Below are 21,848 nucleotides of genomic sequence, written 5' to 3'. Positions count from 1 at the left end.
TAATTTTTTTAATAAACAAATTTACATTTATAAAAAAATTAATTTTGAATTTTATTTTTTTTAAACAAATTAATTTACAAAATTTTAAAATATATTTAGTAGGTTAACAACTAGGCCCAGTATTGTGGACAATGCTGTTTTACAATTGATCTAGCGACTTCGTCGTGCCCTAAAATGAATTTAAAGTTAATTAGAGTTAGATTATTAATTAAAAGAATAATTATTGAGTTTGAAATCTCACCTAATTGAAGTTCAATGTACAGTGCAAGCATTATCACATGAATAGGAACATCGCAATCAGGGCCTTTCGACAGCCATACATGTTTGAGTGTCTCGCCAGACTTATCGAGCTCTCCGCGTATCGCATAACTGACCGCGAGATTGTACCTCAAAATTCCTTTAGCGGTGTTCAAACTTTTAGGAAACCACGAAGCTGATAATGATGACTCTGCAATTAAATTAAATAAATTATAAAATACTAACAACCTTGCAGTCACTATGTGACTGCCGTGACTTGTGAATTATAAATAAATTTTGCTTTATTAAATAATGAATTTTGTTAAATTGCACTGTATTTTCATAACTATTGATATTTTTAAAGATATAAGCTCATCCCGATGTTATACTCATCAGGAGCTTTCATTTGAGTACCCACATGCATTTTCATATATTTTTCATATATACATATACATAACATATATTAATATATAAAAAATTCATGTGGGTATTCAAATGGAAGCTCCTGATGAGTATAACATCAGGACGAGCTTATATCTTTAAAAATGTCAATAGTTCTCAAGATACAAGGTCGTTTCTTAATTATGTTAAATTGCACTGTACTTTCTTAACTATTAACGTTTTTAAAGATATAAGCTCATCCCGATGTTACACTCATCAAGAGCTTTCATTTGAGTACCCACATGCATTTTGATATATTTTTCATATATACAATATATATAAATATATGAAATATATGAAAAATTGATGTGGGTACTCAAATGAAAAGTCTCAATGAATGTAATGTCAGGATGAGATTATATCTCTAAAAATGTCAATATTTCACAAGATACAAGGTCGTTTCTTATGTTAAATTGCACTGTACTTTCTTAACTATTGATGTTTTCAAAAATGTAAGCTCATCCCGATGTTATACTCGTCAAGAGCTTTCATTTGAGTACCCACATGTATTTTGATATATTTTTCATATATACATATATATAATATATATAAATATATGAAAAATTGATGTGGGTACGCAAATGAAAGGTCTCGGTGAGTGTTATGTCAGGGTGAGCTTATATCTTTAAAAATGTCAATAGTTCACGAGATACAAGGTCATTTCTTAATTATGTATCTAGAGATCGAGCATTTTCGAATGCTGCCTAAATTCTTATAATAATAAATTGACTATAGCTGAGAATAATATAAAATCTTGAAAAAGACACAAATTCAAATCAAGACCTTTGCAATGACACTAAATTTAACTAAAAAAACCGATTTTATCGTATGACTATCCTTGAGAAAAAATATTTCTTATTCTCTTAATAATATAGACTAGAGTTTTAAATTATCAAGTACCTTTTTTAGCTTCATTTTTATTATCAGTATCATCATCTTCAGATGGAATGAGAACTGGCGGCATCATAGTGCTGATGTCTTCTAAATTCTGCAGCCTCAAATGCGTAATCGCTTCATTAATTTTGTCCATGAGGATCAAACTTTCGGCAGCGTACAAATTTCCCAGCATTTTGTAAGCACCTGGCAGTGAGTCAATCTTCAGAAGCATCCTCGCGTGCTCTAACGCCAAGATATAGTCACCCAGACAGAGCGACACATACGCGCTGGCTGCTAGGATAGCGATCTTAAGACTAATCGCTTCGGACATCCATTTCGCCTGGAGAATTTGGATCGTGGTTCCAGCATTCATTGGCGTAGTCGTCGAGTCTTCGGCTATGCCTGTCGCTAAGGTTGACCCGCTGCTGAGCAGCCCAGCGCTGGTATTTCCCTCCGACAAGAAACTAGACGGCGGAGTTATCAGCATCGACTTGGCGCTTTTGTCCGTAGCTTCCTCGTAAGGAGACCTCGACAATGTGAACAGAGCGTTCTTAAGACACAACATTGCGAACTCTAATGTCGGCTGCGGCATGGCGTATGCAAGACTGTGGGTGTGATACCTAGAATCTTTGTTCAATGCTGAAGCTAATATTAATTTGCGGTGCTGACCTACACCTCCGACCGCTTTCTGTACCAAATCTTGACACCTGCCTCGCTGACCTCTCATTGTTGGTCTTTGTCTTCTTGTAGTCATGTCGAAATCTATTTTGTTGGACTAAAAATAAATATAATTAATTTTATTATTTATTTTTCGCAAATTATAAGAAGACAGTGCAAAAAATTGACTATTTTTTTAGTTTTGAAGAGTTTTAAGAGCTCTCTCCAAAAATTATCATGTTTCAAAATTTGTAGGGGTCAATATTTCTCAAGATTTATTGAATTTTAAATTAATATCAACTAACGTTTAATTTTTTTTCAACATGTCGACTAATTGAAAAGAGTCGAAATTAATCTATATTATTAAGAGAATAAAAACAATTTTGTCTCCAGGATAGTCATATGATAAAATCGGTTTTTTTAGTGAAATTTAGTGTCATTGCAAAGGTCTTGACTTGAATTTGTGCCTTTTCATTTCATTTGTACCAATAGTCAATTTATTATGATAAGTACTTAGGCTGCATTCGAAAATGCTCTATCTCTAGATACATAAATAAGAAATGACCTTTTATCTTGTGAAATATTGACATTTTTAAAGATATAAGCTCACCCCGACATTACAGTCATTGAGACCCTTCATTTGAGTACCCACATCAATTTTTCATATATTTATATATATATTACATATATGTATATATGAAAAATATATCAAAATGCATGTGGGTAGCCAAATGAAAGCCCTTGATGAGTATAACATCGGGATGAGCGTATATCTTTAAAAACGTCAATAGTTAAGAAAATACAGTGCAATTTAACAAAATTCATTATTTAATAAAGCAAAATTTCAATTTTTTATAGTTTACAAGTCACGGCAGTCACATAGTGACTGCAAGATCGCTAGTAAAAATTCAACAATAATTAATTAAAAAACATTCATCCGACATTTGAAGAAATTTTTAAAAATCTTGAACCCCAAAAATTATTTTATCCAACTGATTTTTGACTCGAAAAAAAAATAACAGTTAATTTTTCTGAACCGCCCTAATATACAACAATAAACATCAATATAAAACAAATCTTACCGGTTTATAACAATGAATGCAGCACTCAGCCATCCGTAACCAAAGTTCCGGGCTGTTGTGCAGTCTGGTGCATCCTCTAGCAGCTTCAGTGAAGCAATCAAAGGCCTTGGTGGCTTGATTGGCACCCAGAAGCGCGACGCCCAAATTAAACATCAGTTCATGATGCTTATCGCCGGCTCCCAGCGTGTACAGAAATTGCGCCGAGCTATCAGTCCCTGAATTACTAGAATTGTTATCCTTAACCCTCGCAGCATCAATCGCTTTCTTATTTTCTACCAACGCGCGTTTTAAATAAAACGCTGCTAAGTTCGGCTTGCCTCTCGCAAAATGCACACACGCGATATTATTGTAATAAATAACAGCCGCTGACTCTCCATGAATTTTATAGTCTAGATCAGCGCTGCTTCCTGTACAGGAATTTAAAAGAGTCATCGACTTAGCGTAATTTCCCTTTACATACTCTAGATGAGCCTTGAGAAACACTGTTGAAATAGATCCAGCTTTTTCAATTTCAGCTCCTGGACTTTGACTTGAATTCCCAGTCAAAGACATCAGCAGCTTCCACTCTTTCTTACAAAGCTTCGGGTGCTGGAGTAGCAACAAGAGTCTCACTTTATATTTAAGTAATTTTATCCGAAACATTTCATTGTTTGAATCGGAATTACTCGGCAGCCAATTATCATTTTTCTTTTCTTTTAAAATTATTCTACAAGTCTCTTTATCTTTTTCTTTTTCTAAATTAATTGAACTCGATGATGAGGAAGCTGCGTTTATTTTAGTATCAGCGACGTTGCTGCAAATAAATTGATTCTCGACGTAATTAACGAGCGCCAAAGCCAAAGCAAGTCTGTTGGTCTGGATGTAGAGCTCAATGAGAAATAAACAGACTTTCCAAGCTAAATTTTCCTCTGAAACAGACCGTAAATAATGATATAATTAATTATTTAATCCTGATTAAGAAGCTAAGCATAATAATTCATTAATACATAATTAATAATTATCAATTTATAGATTATTTAATCAGGATGAGCTTATATCTTTAAAAATGTCAATCGATCACAAGATACTAGGTAATTTTTTAATTATGTTAAATTGTACTTTACTTTCTTAACTATTGATGTTTTTAAAGATATAAGCCCATTTTGATGTTACATTCATCAAGAGCTTTCATTTGAGTACCCACATCAATTTTTCATATATATATAAATATATAAATTATATGAAATATATATAAATATATGAAAAATTGATGTGGGTACTCAAATGAAAGGTCTCCATGAGTGTAATGTCAAAATGAGCTTATATCTTTAAAAATGTCAATCGTTCACAAGATACAAGGTCGTTTCTTAATTACATTAAATTGCACAGTACTTTCTTAACTATTGATGTTTTTAAAGATATAAGCTCGTCTTGACATTACACTCATCGAGACCATTCATTTGAGTACCCACATGCATTTTGATATGTTTTTTATATATTTATATACGTAATATATGTAAATATATGAAAAATTGATGTGGGTACTCAAATGAAAGGTATCCATGAGTGTAATGTCAGGATGAGCTTATATCTTTAAAAATGTCAATCGTTCACAAGATACAAGGTCGTTTCTTAATTACATTAAATTGCACAGTACTTTCTTAACTATTGATGTTTTTAAAGATATAAGCTCATCCCGATGTTACATTCATCAACAGCTTTCATTTGAGTACCCACATGCATTTTGATATATTTTTCATATATTTATATACATAATATATATAAATATATGAAAAATTGATGTGGGTACTCAAATGAAAGGTCTCGATGAGTGTAATGTCAAGACGAGCTTACATCTTTAAAAATGTCAATGGTTCACAAGATACAAGATCGTTTCTTAATTATGTTAAATTGCACTGTACTTTTTTAACTATTGACGTTTTTAAAGATATAAGCTAATCCCGATGATGTACTCATCAAGAGGTTTCATTTGAGTACCCACATGCGTTTTGATATATTTTTCATACATACATACATGTAAATATATGAAAAATTAATGTGGGTACTCAAATGAAAGGTCTCGATGAGTGTAACATCGGGATGAGCTTATATCTTTAGAAATATCAATTATTCCTAAGATACAAGATCATTCCTTAATTATGTATCTAAAGACAGAGCATAATTTCCAAGCTAAATTTTCCTTTGAAACAGACCGTGAATAATAATATAATTAATTATTTAATCCTGATAAAGAAGCTAAGCATGATAATTCATTCATCCATAATTAATAATTATCAATTTATAGATTAATTAATTAATTAGTAAATATATGCTAATGCACGCACGAACTAGTTGCTTGACATACATACCCATCGGCTCGACAAAGCTGAACAATTTTTCCAGGATCTGTAAAGCGAGATCATACTGCCGGTTGTGGTACAGCAGCACAGCCTGGTTGTATCTCATCACGCACTTTTCAGCGTCGTCAGTCCCGTCGCTGGTTGTATCTCCAGCATCCTCTGAGGAAGTTACTGTTACTGGCGATGAAGGAGATCCGCAAATCGCGTTCAAACTCTTCCGTGCCAGCTCCGTCTTGGTCAAATCGCTCTTGTAATACTCGACGATGATTTTATTGTGCATCACTTTCAGATCTTTCGGTCGAAGAGCTTCGAGCTTGTTGAGGTACGTCAAGCAGCTTGTGTAATTGCGCTTTTTGAACTCATTTAACGCGCTGTTTGCCAAGTCGCGCTCCTGCTCGGTTATCATTATCGCTGTGTTGCTTGGGTCTTTGCTACAGCCATTTGTCATCATCTCGGTTTCGCTCATTCTGAAAAATATGGTATTTTTTAGTATCATGGTCATCTTTTTTTTTGCATAAAAAAATTTTGTTGACAAAAATTTTATGACCACTGAAAATTATTAATAAAATGTAGTTAAAAAGTGACTTTTAATACTATTTTAAGGTGTTCTATATTTTGAAAATTTTTAATTTTATTATTTTTCAACAATTTTTTTTAACAAAAAATTTTTTTTCTTTTTTGATGATTTTTTTTTTGATAAATGTTAAGAAAAAAAAAATATGTGAGTTCACAAAAATTTCTAATACGTCACTTCTATGGATAAAAGTCTTATAGACCCTAATAATAAGTACCCACATAGCATTTTTTATATATTTTATATGTATGGTATTTGCGAAATATATAAATATATAAAATATATGAAAAATTGATGTGGGTACTCAAATGAAAGGTTTCGATGAGTGTAACATCGGAATGAGCTTATATCTTTAAAAAAGTTATTAGTTGACGAGATACAATGTAATTTTTTAAGTATTGACATTTATTAAGATATAAACTCATTTTGAAGTTACACTAATTGAGACCTTTCATTCAAGTATCCACATAGCATTTTTTAATATATTTTATATATATGGTATTTGCGAAATATATAAATATATAAAATATATGAAAAATTGATGTGGGTACTCAAATGAAAGGTCTCGATGAGTGTAACATCGGAATGAGCTTATATCTTTAAAAAAGTTATTAGTTGACGAGATACAATGTAATTTCTTAATTATTGACATTTCTTAAGATATAAACTCATTTTGAAGTTACACTAATTGAGACCTTTCATTCAAGTATCCACATAGCATTTTTTTTATATATTTTATATATATGGTATTTGCGAAATATATAAAATATATGAAAAATTGATGTGGGTACTCAAATGAAAGGTCTCGATGAGTGTAACATCGGAATGAGCTTATATTTTCAAAAAAGTCATTAGTTGCCAAGATACAATGTAATTTCTTAATTATTGACATTTATTAAGATATAAACTCATTTTGAAGTTACACTAATTGAGACCTTTCATTCAAGTATCCACATGGCATTTTTTATATATTATATATATATGGTATTAGTGAAATATATAAATAAATGAAAAATTGATGTGGGTACTCAAACGAAAGGTCTTAATGAGTTTAACACCAGGATGAGCTTATATCTTTAAAAATGTCAATAGTTCTCAAGAAACAGGGTAATTTCTTAATTATATATCTAAAGATAGAGTATTTTCGTATGCAGCCTAAATACTTATCGTCATAAATTGACTATCAGTGAGAATAATATAAAATCTTGAAAAGACACAAACTCAAGCCGACCTTTGCAATTACTCTCAATATCACTAAAAAACCGATTTTATGACTATCCTGGTGACAAAATTTTTTTTTATTCTCTTCATGTAGATTAACAATCAATAATAATTTATACTGAGAATAACAGACACCCGGTAATGTTTACAAAAAAATTACATTACAATTTTTTTTTTTTAAATTACGATTTCATAACAATTAAAAAAAAACAAAGATCAACAATCAAATGCTCACTAAATAAATTAACCTAAAAAGCGTCAAATATTCATCAACTATTAAATTACTAACTCTTAAATTTTAAATCACACCCACAAAATCCCTTTTTTTACCCCCAATAATTTCAACAACCTCTTCCACCTTATTTAAATGTCAAGGTCACCTAAAAACAACAACAATTATCATCAATAAACAATTATCAATAATCCACATAATAAAACTTACTTGTCAGATAAAGACCAACAATCAAATCACCAGGCCAACAATTTTAAAACAAAAATTACTAATATAACAAATAAATAATATCCAGAGTCCAAGTGAGTAATGTTAACATTATAAACAAAACGATCACTGAGTACAAGTACAAGTACGTAGAGGTATATATTACAGGTCAATGAAACTTGCAATAGAACTCAGATGCTGTCACAGTCACATTCACCTTAGGGTTGAGGTTGTGGTTCTGGAGTGTGTCGAGTGATGACCAACCATGCCCCTAGAAAGTGGCTCCGTCACGCGGACAAGTCTCTTACTTCCTCTTACTCTTGGCGTTCATTGGCTTTGCCATTATTATTATCATTATTATTATGCATATAAACACCAGTTATGTTTTGTATGTGTATCCTATATCTATGTATATAGATCACAAAGAGTAAAGAGTGCATTGTGGATGGAAGTAGAGTATAGTTGTATAGTTGCGGCTGCGGATGGTGATGGTGGATGGTGGAAAAAGACTCAAGAGAATAAGATTAGAACTGTAGGCTTTTGCTTTAGCTCCAGTGAGTCTGAGCAAGTCTGAGTGAGTCTGAGTCTGTGGTGAGTCTCGCGATTTATTTTTCTCGGTCTTCAAATGTTGATTTAAAATCCCGCACTTTTAAGTTCACTCTTTATTATTATTATTAAATATTAAATATTATTTTTTTTAATGGTTAATAATAAAAAAGAGAATATTATATCATCAACACTTATTAATTAAATTACATATTAAATATTTTTTATTCTATCTTATTATTTTATCCTGAGTACAGGATGTATGTGCGCATATATATTTAAGACAAAATATATAAATATATACTGTAACTATTGGGTCAGGACAAGGACCGTTTAATTGCGCCGTGTTCGAATATCAGAGAGTGGGTCGATGGCGTTAAATGGTGATTGTCAGGGGGTGACTTTTATTATATTTATTTAATAACATCTGAAAATATTTTATTAATAATAATAATCAATTAAAATTAATAATAACAATAAATTATAATAATTGGCAAAATTTAAAAATTTTTTTTTAATTAATTGACTTGTAAAAAAAATTTTAGTTTATAAAATAAAAAAAATGTGTGAATTTTAGTCTGTATTATTAGTGATTAGTGAATTATTCAAGATTGACAAGGGAAAATTTGGCTGATAGCAAAAAAGAAGAACGGCGTCATGGATGTCAATGTTGATCGAGATTGCAGCGCTCTGGGTGGACTTTTTCACCAGATTATTACGGATATGAAGGTCGGTGGGTGGTTATTGCGTGACGAATGACATACTTTTATTTACTATTTTTTTTTTTTTTTATATAAATATTGTATGATTATTTGATGTGTGTTTTATTTATTTTGGTTACAGAATGGAGCTCCGCTCTGGGACGACCTGATATCAAAAGCGACCAAACTGCACACTTGTCTGAAAGCAGCGATACTCGCGGTGTCAGCTTATCTGGAGGCCTTCCAGAAAATCGCTGATGCTGCTACCAGTGCTAGGGGTAATTGTTGTCTATTTATTTGTTTATTTGTTGGGTCACTGGTCAATTGTTTGGATCAATTGTTTTTATTACTTTGTTTTTGCGCTTTATTGGGGATTGACACTGATGGAGGATTTATTTGTTTAGGAGCGACCAAAGAAATTGGCACTGCCTTGACGAGGATATGCTTGAGACACAAAGCCGTTGAAACGAGAATGAAATCATTTACTTGGTAATTTTTATTTATAATCTTTTTATTTGTTCTGGGTATCAAGTTAACAGATTTAGATTAACTTGGATGTTATTCTTTATTTTTTTTTACAATATAGATTGTTATGGATTTGAAATCAGTAGATACTTTACCATTGAATAATTTTATTTAACAAATTTTTTTATAGATTTTTATAATTTTTTAATCTGTATTATTAAGAGAATAAGAAAAATTTTGTGTCCAGGATAGTCATATGATAAAATCGGTTTTTTTTTTTAGTGAAATTTAGTGTCTTGATTTGAATTTGTGCCTTTTCAAGGTTTCATATCATTCTCACCGATAGTTAATTTATTATGATAAGTATTTAGGCTGCATTCAAAAATTCTCTGTTTCTAAATACATAATTAAGAAATGACCTTGTATCTTGAGAACTATTGACATTTTTAAAGAAATAAGCTCATTTCGGTGTTACACTCATCAAGACCTTTCATTTGAGTACCCACATCAATTTTTCATATATTTATATATATCATATATATGTATATGTGAAAAATATATCAAAAATGCATGTGGGTACTCAAATGAAAGCTCTTGATGAGTGTAACATCGGGATGAGCTTATATCTTTAAAAGCGTCAATAATTAAGAAAGTACAGTGCAATTTAACATAATTAAGAAACGACCTTGTATCTTGTGAACTATTGACATTTTTAAAGATATAAGCTCACCCTGATGTTATACTCATTAAGAGCTTTCATTTGAGTACTCACATCAATTTTTCATATATTTATATATATTATATATATGTATATATGAAAAATATATGAAAATGCATGTGGGTACTCAAATGAAAGCTCTTGATGAATGTAACATTAGAATGAGCTTATATCTTTAAAAACATCAATAATTAAGAAAGTACAGTGCAATTCAACATAATTGAGAAATGACCTTGTATCTTGTGAGCTATTGACATTTCTAAAGATATAAGCTCATTCCGACATTACACTCATCGAGACCTTTCATTTGAGTACCCACATCAATTTTTCATATATTTATATATATATATATGAAAAATATATGAAAATGCATGTGGGTACTCAAATGAAAGCTCTTGATGAATGTAACATCAGAATGAGCATATATCTTTAAAAATGTCAATAGTTGAGAAAGTACAAGGCAATTTAACAATAGTCATTATTTAATAAAGCAAAATTTTATTTATTAATAATTCACAAGTCATGGCAGTCACATAGTGATTGTAAGGTTGCTAGTTTGAAATTATTTTTGTAAATATTTTTGTTTTTTTTTTTATAATTTTTTTGTTAAAAAATTATCGAATATTTCTTCATTTTATCACCAGAATTTTCTTTTTTAAGTTTTGTAGAAACTACTGAATGTCTACTGCTTTCATCGTCATTATTTATTAGTTATTGTTACTTTACGACTTAAGAAGGGTAAAAATGTCATTTGTCCATTGAAACATTTTTTCATTGTAAGAATATTCAAAGAAGCAATAATACGTGATGGCGAATAATACAAATAATGAGAGTGAAAGTGGCAGATGTTAGTGCTTTTTTTATTCTTCAATAAATTTGGTAATAGTGAAGGAAAAAAAAATATCGATGGATTTTAAGCATTTAAACTTTAAAGTTCTAATTGATACAGCAAAGTTATTTTTTCCTGAAAAGTGGTTTGTTTATTAAAAACATTTGTCGAACATCTGGTATTTTTAGTATCATTACAAAACGCTGATACATAAAAAATTTAGTACTTAAATACTTATCCCTCTTTTAGTTACTGAGTAAAAATAGATACATTTGAAAATTTTTTAGATCTAGTAATCAAGAAGAAAAAATTTATTTCCAATTGTTAAAAATACTTCTCGGTTACTAGTTACAATACGATGAAAAACGTTTTAGTTTTAAGATTTAAATGTTTTTATGCCGCTGTCACATTGAACCTACTTTATAAATTATCTCAGCGTTTTCTACAATTACTATTACATAATATGTTACGCTGCTTACTATGTAGAACATATTAAGATTTATTCTGTTAGTAGTAATTAAATGATGTATTCACTGTAAAAAATACTTAAGAAAAATTTCTGAAAAAATTTTTCATGTTTATATATTAGGGTAGTGCAAAAAATGGATTATTTTATTTTTTTAGAATCTTGTATGAAAATATGTTAGTTTATTATGTTTTAAGAGCCATCTTCAAAAATCAGCCCAATTAAAATTTTCTTGCAGGTCAAGATTTTTTTTAACTTTCAAAGTAGAATATTCAAAATATTTTCAAGCGACTTCTGAATGTTAGTATCAACGAATTTTAAATATTTTTTTAATTAGTTGACACTCTGAAGAATATAAATAAATTATTTAAACATTTATAAAAGCCATTTTATAAATAAACATTTATTACTATACTATATTTTAATTAACATATATTCATCCGGCATCATAAGAAATTTTAAAAATCCGGAGCGACTTCTAAAAAATTTTTTATTGATCTAATTTTTGGAAAGGATTTAAAATCATGATTAATTATGATACTGAAATTAACGAAAATTTTTTTAGATCTTTAAAACAATTAAATAATCATCAAAAAAGTTAAAAATGCAAATTTTAAAAAAATTTTTTTATCAAGATTGATTTGTTATCAGTACTCACAATCTTGCAGTCACCATGTGACTGCCATGACTTGTGAACTATAAATAAATAAAATTTTACTTTATTAAATAATGAATTTTGGTAAATTGCACTGTACTTTCTTAACTAGTGACGTTTTTAAAGATATAAGCTCATCCCGATGTTATACTCATCAAAAGTTTTCATTTGAGTACCCACATGCATTTTGATATATTTTTCATATATACATATATATGATATATATAAATATATGAAAAATTGATGTGGGTACTCAAATTAAAGATCTCGATGAGTGTAACGTCGAGGTGAGCTTATATCTTTAAAAATGTCATTAGTTCTCAAGATATAAAATAATTTCTTAATTATGTTAAATTGCGTTGTACTTTCTTAAGTATTGACATTTTTAAAGATATAAGCTCATCCCGATGTTACACTCATCAAGAGCTTTCGTTTGAGTACCCACTTACATTTTTGATATATTTTTCATATATACATATATGTCATATATATAAATATATGAAAAATTGATGTGGGTACTCAAATGAAAGGTCTTGATACGTGTAGCATCTGGATGAGCTTATATCTGTAAAAATGTCAATAGTTCTCAAGATACAAGGTCATTTCTTAATTATTGATATTTTTAAAGATGTAAGCTCATCCTGATGTTACACTCATCAAGAGCTTTCATTTGAGTACTCACATGCATTTTGATATATTTGATATATGTATTTGATATATATATTTGATATATGCGTTGTACTTTCTTAAGTATTGACATTTTTAAAGATATAAGCTCATCCCGATGTTACACTCATCAAGAGCTTTCATTTGAGTACCCACTTACATTTTTGATATATTTTTCATATATACATATATGTCATATATATAAATATATGAAAAATTGATGTGGGTACTCAAATGAAAGGTCTTGATACGTGTAGCATCTGGATGAGCTTATATCTTTAAAAATGTCAATAGTTCTCAACATACAAGGTCATTTCTTAACTATGTATCTAGAGATAGAGAATTTTCGAATGCAGCCTAAAAAAAACCGATTTTATCAAATGACTATCCTGGACACAAAATTTTTCTATTCTCTTAATAATATAAATTAAAATATTTCTTATGAGCCTTAAAATCCTTAATTTTTTAAGCCACCCTTTAATATATAACATTTTATAAAATTTGTAATAATTGAAACAATTAAAACAGCGCAATAATGGACCGGCTGGTGATGCCGCTCCAAGAAAAATTAGAAGACTGGAAGAAAGCCCTGATAGTTCTGGACAAAGAGCATACAAAAGAGTACAAAAAAGCAAAGGCCGAACTGAAAAAGCAGCGTACATCGGCAGTAGACACTTTGAGACTTAAAAAAAAAACTCGAAAAATAACAACGAATCACGGGCCCGGAATGGGTACCGGTAACATCAGCGAATCCTTTCAGGGAAATAAAGAGGATGACATGGAACTAAATCGCAGATTATTAGAACCATCTGTCGCAGACAAACGAATCAGTTTGGAAGAGACTGAGCGAAAAGCTGTTCGAGCCGCTTTATTGGAGGAACGCGGACGTTTTTGTCATCTCGCGAGATTGCTCAAGCCGGTTCTCGATGAGGAAATAGCGATGCTGATGGAGTTGACACATCTCCAAGAGGTATCTGAGCAACTGGAACGACACACGCTGGCCCCGTATGATCTTCCAGCGCAGTGCGAGCAAATAATAACAGACTTGAAGGAGCGAAGTGACTCGGGCCAGTGGCCATTGCATCACCACTTGACCTCAACTACTCCACCCTCGAGCCCTTCGTTGTCTCTGGGCTCCCGCAAGAGCTCCATGTGCTCCATCAGCTCGTTAACCAGCAGCGGCAGCAGTGGGTCTTGCAAAAATCATCCTAGTCCAGCCAGGGGGCACCCTCACCACTGGCCCAGATCGTTTTCTCAGGTGAGAATTCTTAAGCTTAAGTCATCAGTAATTATTTGATTTATTAAAAGTGTTTTAGTACTTTCAATATAGAACTCATCTAATAGAATAGAATGCATTTGCTTGCAACTACTGAGCACTTTTATTAGATAACACGTTAGTTGTTTGATGAATGTCGTAGTCGATGTTATTTATTGTAGCCTCTAGGAGGAATCAACACTTGCCGATCGATAATTATTGACTCGGGAGGAGGATACGGTAATAATGTTTCTAAAACATTGATGCTGCGTCGTCATTTATCTACTGGTAGCTCACGTGATTCAGGTTTTACTTCTCAAGATACGCTTAATAAACAACCGACTGAACAGGTATTGTCTATTTATTTATTTATACTATTATTGGTAATTAATGTTTTCGCTTTTGCTCTATGTGTGTTTGCACTGTATTTTATATACACAAACAAATTGAATAAGGGTGAAGATAAATGTTTTTTGTTTTTTTTTTTTGATAATGTGAATTACTCTATTGTATTGTGAATTACGAATAACTAGCAACCTTGCAGTCACTATGTGACTGCCGGGACTTGTGAACTATAAATAAATAAAATTTTATTTTATTAAATAATGACTTTTGTTAAATTGCATTATATTTTCTTAGCTATTGATGTTTTTAAAGATATAAGCTCATCCTGATGTTACACTCATCAAGAGCTTTCATTTGAGTACCGACATGCATTTTTATATATTTTTCATATATACAAATATAAGGTAAAAGCCCCAATAGATGATCATGTACCAGTATATGATCACTCCATGTATTTGTATACCTATATTTGTGAATATAGATATACAAATACATGGAGTGATCATATACTGGTACGTGATCATCTATTGGGGCTTTTACCTTATAACATATAAATACATGAAAAATTGATGTGGGTACTCAAATGAAAGGTCTTGATGAGTATAATATCGGGATGAACTTATATCTTCAAAAATGTCAATAGTTCATTAGATATTTGTTAAATTGCAATGTATTTTATTAACTATTCACGTTTTTAAAGATATAAGCTTATCCCGATGTTACACTCATCAAAATCTTTTATTTGAATACCCACATGCATTTTCATATATTTTTCATATATACATATATATTATATATAATTATATGAAAAATTGATGTGGGTACTCGAATAAAAGGTTTCGATGAGTGTGATGTCGGGGTGAGCTTATATCTTTAAAAATGTCAGTAGTTGACGAGATACAAGGTCATTTATTAATTATAGATGTTTTTAAAGATATAAGCTCATCCTGATGTTACACGCATCAAGAGCTTTCATTTGAGTACCCACATGCATTTTGATATATTTTTCATATATACATATTTATAAATATATAAAATATATGAAAAATTGATATGGGTACTCAAATGAACGGTCTCAATGAGTGTAGTCTCGAGATGAGCTTATATCTTTAAAAATTTCAATAGTTCACAAGGCCATTTCTTAATTATGTCAACTTGCACTGTATTTTCTTAACTATTGACATTTTTAAAGATATAAGCTCATCCTGATGTTACACTCATCAAGAGCTTTCATTTGAGTACCCACATGGATTTTGATATATTTTTCATATATACATATATGTCATATATATAAATATATGAAATATTAATGTAGGTACTCAAAGGAAAGGTCTTGATGAGTGTAACATCGGGATGAGCTTATTTCTTTAAAAATGTCAATATTTCACAAGATAAAAGATCTTTTCTTAATTATGTATCTTTCAATAATAATTTTATTATTTTAAAGGGTCATATGCACATAGAATGTTTAGAAAATCATTTTGTTTTATTTTTGTATTGTAAATGTATTGACAAATAACTTAGGTGAGGTCAAATAACTTCAAACTCCTTTTTCTAAAAACTGTATTTAAACAATCGATGAGCAAGGTTTATCAAATGATTGATAGGATCAGTCTCTAATTTTCACACAATTTTCATATAAATCAATAAAAAAAAAATTATCTTCACAAAAAATAATAAAAAAATTAATTTTTCAGCCTTTTAAGTGCATATATAAATCCTGAACTTAATTTTTACGAGCATACTTTAATAAATTGAATTTTTTTTTTAATTAAATTGCATAATAAGTTACTAAAATCCAATTATAAAAAATTCTCAACGCCCTTATGCTTATTCAGATGTCCCTTCTGCAGTAGTAAACCTCGATGACGTCACTAAGATGATTTAAAAATAAAAAACTCATTTATAGATATCAAGTGGGTCTTCCCAAAGCAACGTGAGTAAAATACTAATACCGGATCGACAAATATAAATCAGCAGCAGCGTCCGCTCTCCAACGCCACATAGCCCAATTTACAAGAAACAGCCGCGGGTTATGAGAGACAACCATCCAAAGGACAGACATCCAATGAACGACCTCATACTATTTCATCGGCTTACGAGAAGGCTGGTCATAAGCGACCAGCGTTGAGTGTCTACACATTCCAAGCGCCAGACTCAACAGGATGTCACAGCCAACCTGCCTCACCTGTGTCTGCCAATACCGTAGCGGTCAACCAAGCTCGCACACCGCCAAAAGCTGGCAAAGCTGCTAACGCCCCGAGACCCCCGATTCCCAATAGATGCTCCAGTCTAGAGCGTTCTACGTCCACTTCACGGGTCAATAATGACGGTAATGGTAATCAACGTCCTGGTAAACCGAAATTACCTTTGCCAGCGCATTTAGCTAAAGGTAATTTTGCTTTTTTTATTTTGATTTAATGTCATTATATTTATGATAGCGATAATTGAGTATTGATTGTGAATTGCTGATTCCTCCACAGAATTATTAGGAAATCAATTGGTTACCCAGCCGATGTACGTAAACATGCATGAGTTGGCTAATTTAGCAGCTAATCGAGCGCAGGAAATGCAAGCTCCTACTGTACGCAATACTGCTGCTTCATCAAACCCAAATCTTCCTGAAAAGGTATTTTAACTCATCGATTAAAGTATAAAACTTGCAGTCACTACGTGACTGCCATGACATGAACTGTAAATAAATAAAAATTTTGATTTATTAAATAATGAATATTATTAAATTGCACTGTACTTTCTTAACTATTGACTTTTTTAAAGATATAAGCTCATTCCGATGTTACACTCATCAGGAGCTTTCGTTTGAGTACCCACATGCATTTTGATATATTTTTCATATATACATATATATAATATATATAAATATATGAAAAATTGATGTGGCTACTCAAATGAAAGGTCTTGATGAGTGTAACATCAGGATGAGCTTATATCTTTAAAAATGTCAATGTTTCACAAGATATTTGTTAAATTGCACTGTAATTTCTTAACTATTGACATTTTTAAAGATATAAGCTCATCCCGATGTTACACCCATCAAGAGCTTTCATTTGAGTACCCACTTACATTTTTAATATATTTTCATATATAAATATATGTCATATATATAAATATATGAAAAATTGATGTGGGTACTCAAATGAAAGGTCTCGATGAGTGTAATGTCGGGATGGGCTTATATCTTTAAAAATGTCAATAGTTCTTAAGATACAAGGTCATTTCTTAATTATGTTAAATTGCACTGTACTTTCTTAACTATTGACATTTTCAAAGATATAAGCTCATTCCGATGTTACACTCATCAGGAGCTTTCATTTGAGTACCCACATGCATTTTCATATATTTTTCATATATACATATATATAAATATATGAAAAATTGATGTGGGTACTCGAATAAAAGGTTTCAATGAGTGTGATGTCGGGGTGAGCTTATATCTTTAAAAATGTCAATTCTCAAGATACAGGGTCATTTCTTAATTATGTATCTAGAGATAGAGAATTTTCGAATACAGCCTAAATGCTTTAAAAATAGAGGCGGAAAGCGGCATTTTCGTTTAGCGCAGCGGGAGGAAAATTGACGCTTTCCGCCCGGAGGTGAGAAAAAAATTTTAGAGGTCACTTGAGTCATGATTTTAAAAACTTTGAAAATCATCAAAATTTAAATTTTCTTTTGCTTTTAATTTTCTCATCATTATTTTATACTTTTTAGGTTGAAAATTACTTACACTGATAATTTGAATTCGAAATTTTCATTTTTAGTAGTTGCTTACAATTTGTTCAACTATCAAAGATACCGGATAAATATTTTTAATTAAAAATACAATCATAGAATTTTGTAAATTTTTAATGAATGAATCTCAAGTCCGCTACGAAAAAAAAAAAAAAAAAAAAAAAAAAACTTGATTATTAATATCTAATAATTTTTTTTTAAATATAAATAAAATTAATATTTTTCAACAAACTCTGAAAGTGTATTTTTGCTTAAATTTAATCAAAATATCAACATAATTAAAAAAATTATTATAGATAAGTATAAATTGATTATTTTCCAGACTGAATCAACAATAACGCCGTTACCAAAAGAAGATACACCTCAGCAACCAGAAACGAGCAATTTAGATATGAGCGCAATATGTACATTGCCTCGTTGTGGATCATTTCAGCAAAACAAGCCAGCACCGCCAACACGCTGAACTTCTACAATAATTACCTCAACGACAAGTATTACTAATACTCTCAAAGAGCGTACAAACTGCAGCATTAGCGCGAGCAACCTTCTCCAAATAGCCGGGCCTGACAGTGACTTCACCATCTCGCCCTCGCCCCCAAACATAGCCGACGAAACCGAGAACCTTCCTCCGCCTCCAGCATTCTTATTAGAAGGAAGTTCGTCAATCGCGAGTCCTTATCCCCCAGCTAAAAGATCAATATCCGTTTCAGAGACAGTGAGAACACTTACTGAGCTGCGTCATACCCCCGCAAGCCCGTCATTCATGCGTAAGCTGATAGCTTAACAGGCACAACCTCCAGTAACACGTGTCACTAGATCAGGTCCCGAGCATTCGAGCTCCTCCAGGCGTGTATCGACTTCCATCATTGAGTCATCCTCATCCGGGCACAGTTCTTCGAACACCACTTCGACTTTCAACTCCAGTCAGCAAAATTTAATCAGTGTTCTGAGTTCTAAACTCAGCAGCACTTCTATCAACTCAACTGCCGGGGACTGCAGTCCCAAGTTGATGCGCAAACATATCATTTCTACCAGTGAATTACAGAGCCAAACTTGTTCTGCTCCGCGACGTACCAGCGTTGGTTTTCTCGAGACCCTTAATGCCAAATTAGCGGCACAGAAACAACAACAGCGTCAGCAACAAAGTCAACAACAAGTACCTCAAATACATACTCACTTAAAAAGTACAGCCGCGACATTATCTACTCCTAATAGATCTGCAAGTGTTAGGCGAATTATGGCCAACAGAGTTCCTATTCTAGATCCGCTTCAAGTTAGAGATTCATTGATGGATCAGATTAGACGCGGTACTTCTTTGCGTAAAACAACCGGTACTATTAATGATCGTTCGGCTCCACAAATATATTAATTATTATTATTAATAAATTAATTCGTTGATAAATTATACCCGTGTAAAAATCATATGATATCATCATGAGATTCATTATGAATAAGGTAAATGACCCAGTTATTGACACTGGCCTAGTTATTGACACGAAATTTTATTTTAATTAAAAAAAAAAAAATTAACTCTAATAAATTAATAAATACAATTTTTTAGTTATAAATTTTAAGGGGGATAGCCACTGTGAAATTAAAAAAAAAAAATTTTTTTTTTTTTTATTCAATCCAAGTTTATAGATTCAAAAATATGTATCTAGAGTTTGGTATCAAAATTCCGAATATTTTTCGAGTTATAGTCATTTTTGTGATAGCGCGTCAAATGACTTTACACGCGCGGCACTCCGACGAAAACGCGTTTTTCCCGAAACTACTTTTTTTTAACTGATGCGAACTGTAATTTGCATAAATATGAATCAATTTGCAACTTTTTTTTCCGTATTCATCTATTCAGTAGCTATCGTTGCACGTAGGGGATTTTGAAAATTTTGATTTTAAGATTTTTTAGGGCTGTTTGAATCCAAAAAAATGAGAAAAAAAATCGAAAAAATTTTTAATACGTCGCCATTTTTTTCGAAATCCAAATTTTAAAAATCCCCTACGTGCAACGATAACCACATGCATGCAGATTACAATGCTGATTCGTTTTTTTTTGGTGTTCCACTAAAATACTAATAACTTTGTAATAACATGATATTTTTTGATTAAAATTTACGAGAATAATCTTCAATGTATACTTTATAAAACAAAAGAAACCCGATCCCCAAATTCCTTTATTATCCCAGTCAAAAAAATTCCCGAAAATCACCTATTTTTTCGATCCTCACAGTGGCTATCCCCCTTAAGATAATTGGTTTTTTGAGAACATTTTATTTCTTTAACTAAAATAAAATTGCAAGTGTCAAACAACTGGGCCAGTGTCAATAACTGGGTCTTTTACCTTATAATGAATCTCATATTTTGACACAAATATAAGATTCATATAAAAGCCATATCAATATACATTTGAAACCCGTAATAAATAAAATACTTATGGGAACGATTTTTTTTTTTAAGTATACTTAAAATATATTTTGATTTAAAAAAAATTTATGACTGAAAAATTTTTTCGTCTGAAGATAATAATTATTTTTCATTTTGAAAACAATTTAAATCCTCCTAAAAATTTCTTTAATTTGCATTATTCCCTGTACATAATTATGATTCAATAATTTTATACCACGATTCAAAAAGGCTAACAATATAACTATGATATCATTATGATTTTATGCAGATATGACCATCACTTTATTATGAATTCATGTTGATATCACAATTATTTCATAATCAAATTACTAGAAATTTTCTTTCTTTGATAAGAAAAATAAATATTTTATAATCTAGTTAAAAAAAAATTTGTTCCCATTAATATTTTACTTATTATGGCTATCAAATGTATATTGATTAGGCTTTTACAAATATGATTTTTATACGGGTAATCATTAATCATATATTTAATATTATAACTGAAAAGAATGGATTTATCGGTATTGAATTTAAATCCGCGCTTTTATTCATCCAATTATATTTATTTTTATAATTTATCTCGAGTAAGTTATATAAAACGTTTTTTTTTTTTATTTATTCATATCGATCATATTGATAATAATCTAGAGGAAATTTTATCAAATTAATAATTAATAATTATATATACAAATATTAACGAAAGCTGTTGTACGCGATAGTTTAGATTTAATTATAGGTACGCTAAAAGTAGTATTGAAAGATTTTAAATGAGATATTACTATTAATAACAACAGCCTACGTGATATCAGTAATTATTAATATAAATTATTAATAAAGTTTAAGTAATTAAATTATAATGTATCTAATTGATTAATCTAATAGATAAATAATAAGTATTTCAATGGTTCCGTGAATGGACATCCACGGACAAAATAACCTTGATTATCTTTAGTCGAAAAATAATATCTGCGTTTATATGTAAAAGTAAAATTATAAGAGAATAATTCATTGAAAAAAACACATAAATTTATCAAAAGTAATGTATGATTTAAGTATCAAAGGAAAATAAATAAGTTTTTCTGTGATTATGAAAATAAGCAAATATTATTAGATTGAATTAATTTATACTTCTCGTATAAAATTGTCAATTAATTCAGTTATTTTTTTATAAACAGGTTAC

The 21,848-nt window shown here is 30.6% G+C and overlaps 2 protein-coding genes across 5 annotated transcripts; one reads left to right on the top strand and one right to left on the bottom strand.

The window, feature by feature from the left end:
• Positions 1 to 20: 20 nt before the first annotated feature.
• On the bottom strand, positions 21 to 8,154 carry LOC123265899 (CCR4-NOT transcription complex subunit 10). 4 transcript variants are annotated; one of them, XM_044729862.1, is made up of 7 exons: positions 7,870 to 8,154; positions 7,716 to 7,807; positions 5,642 to 6,108; positions 3,294 to 4,201; positions 1,579 to 2,329; positions 242 to 448; positions 21 to 169 (listed from the first exon to the last, which is right to left on the bottom strand). In XM_044729862.1, exons 3-7 carry the CDS (start codon positions 6,096 to 6,098, stop codon positions 111 to 113), a joined length of 2,382 nt encoding a protein of 793 aa, XP_044585797.1. In that variant the 5' UTR covers positions 6,099 to 6,108; positions 7,716 to 7,807; positions 7,870 to 8,154; the 3' UTR covers positions 21 to 110. The 4 variants fall into 4 exon arrangements, with proteins under 4 accessions (XP_044585797.1, XP_044585798.1, XP_044585796.1 ...); XM_044729863.1 differs by having other exon boundaries at positions 5,642 to 6,099; positions 7,717 to 7,807; XM_044729861.1 differs by lacking the exon at positions 7,716 to 7,807 and having other exon boundaries at positions 5,642 to 6,099; positions 7,870 to 8,152.
• Positions 8,155 to 8,283: 129 nt separating this feature from the next.
• LOC123265924 (protein MTSS 1) lies at positions 8,284 to 19,793 on the top strand. The gene is given in 9 exon segments (XM_044729911.1): positions 8,284 to 8,795; positions 8,990 to 9,141; positions 9,256 to 9,391; positions 9,518 to 9,602; positions 13,441 to 14,170; positions 14,350 to 14,517; positions 16,445 to 16,904; positions 16,996 to 17,141; positions 18,585 to 19,793. Coding segments are annotated over 8 exon segments (2,844 nt in total). The 5' UTR covers positions 8,284 to 8,795; positions 8,990 to 9,069; the 3' UTR covers positions 19,632 to 19,793.
• The last annotated feature ends 2,055 nt before the right edge of the window (positions 19,794 to 21,848 follow it).

The sequence above is a fragment of the Cotesia glomerata genome, linkage group LG5, assembly GCF_020080835.1.
Source record: "Cotesia glomerata isolate CgM1 linkage group LG5, MPM_Cglom_v2.3, whole genome shotgun sequence".
Taxonomy (NCBI): domain Eukaryota; kingdom Metazoa; phylum Arthropoda; class Insecta; order Hymenoptera; family Braconidae; genus Cotesia; species Cotesia glomerata.
Note: the sequence above shows the minus strand (reverse complement) of the source record. Positions and strands in the feature narration are given on the sequence as shown.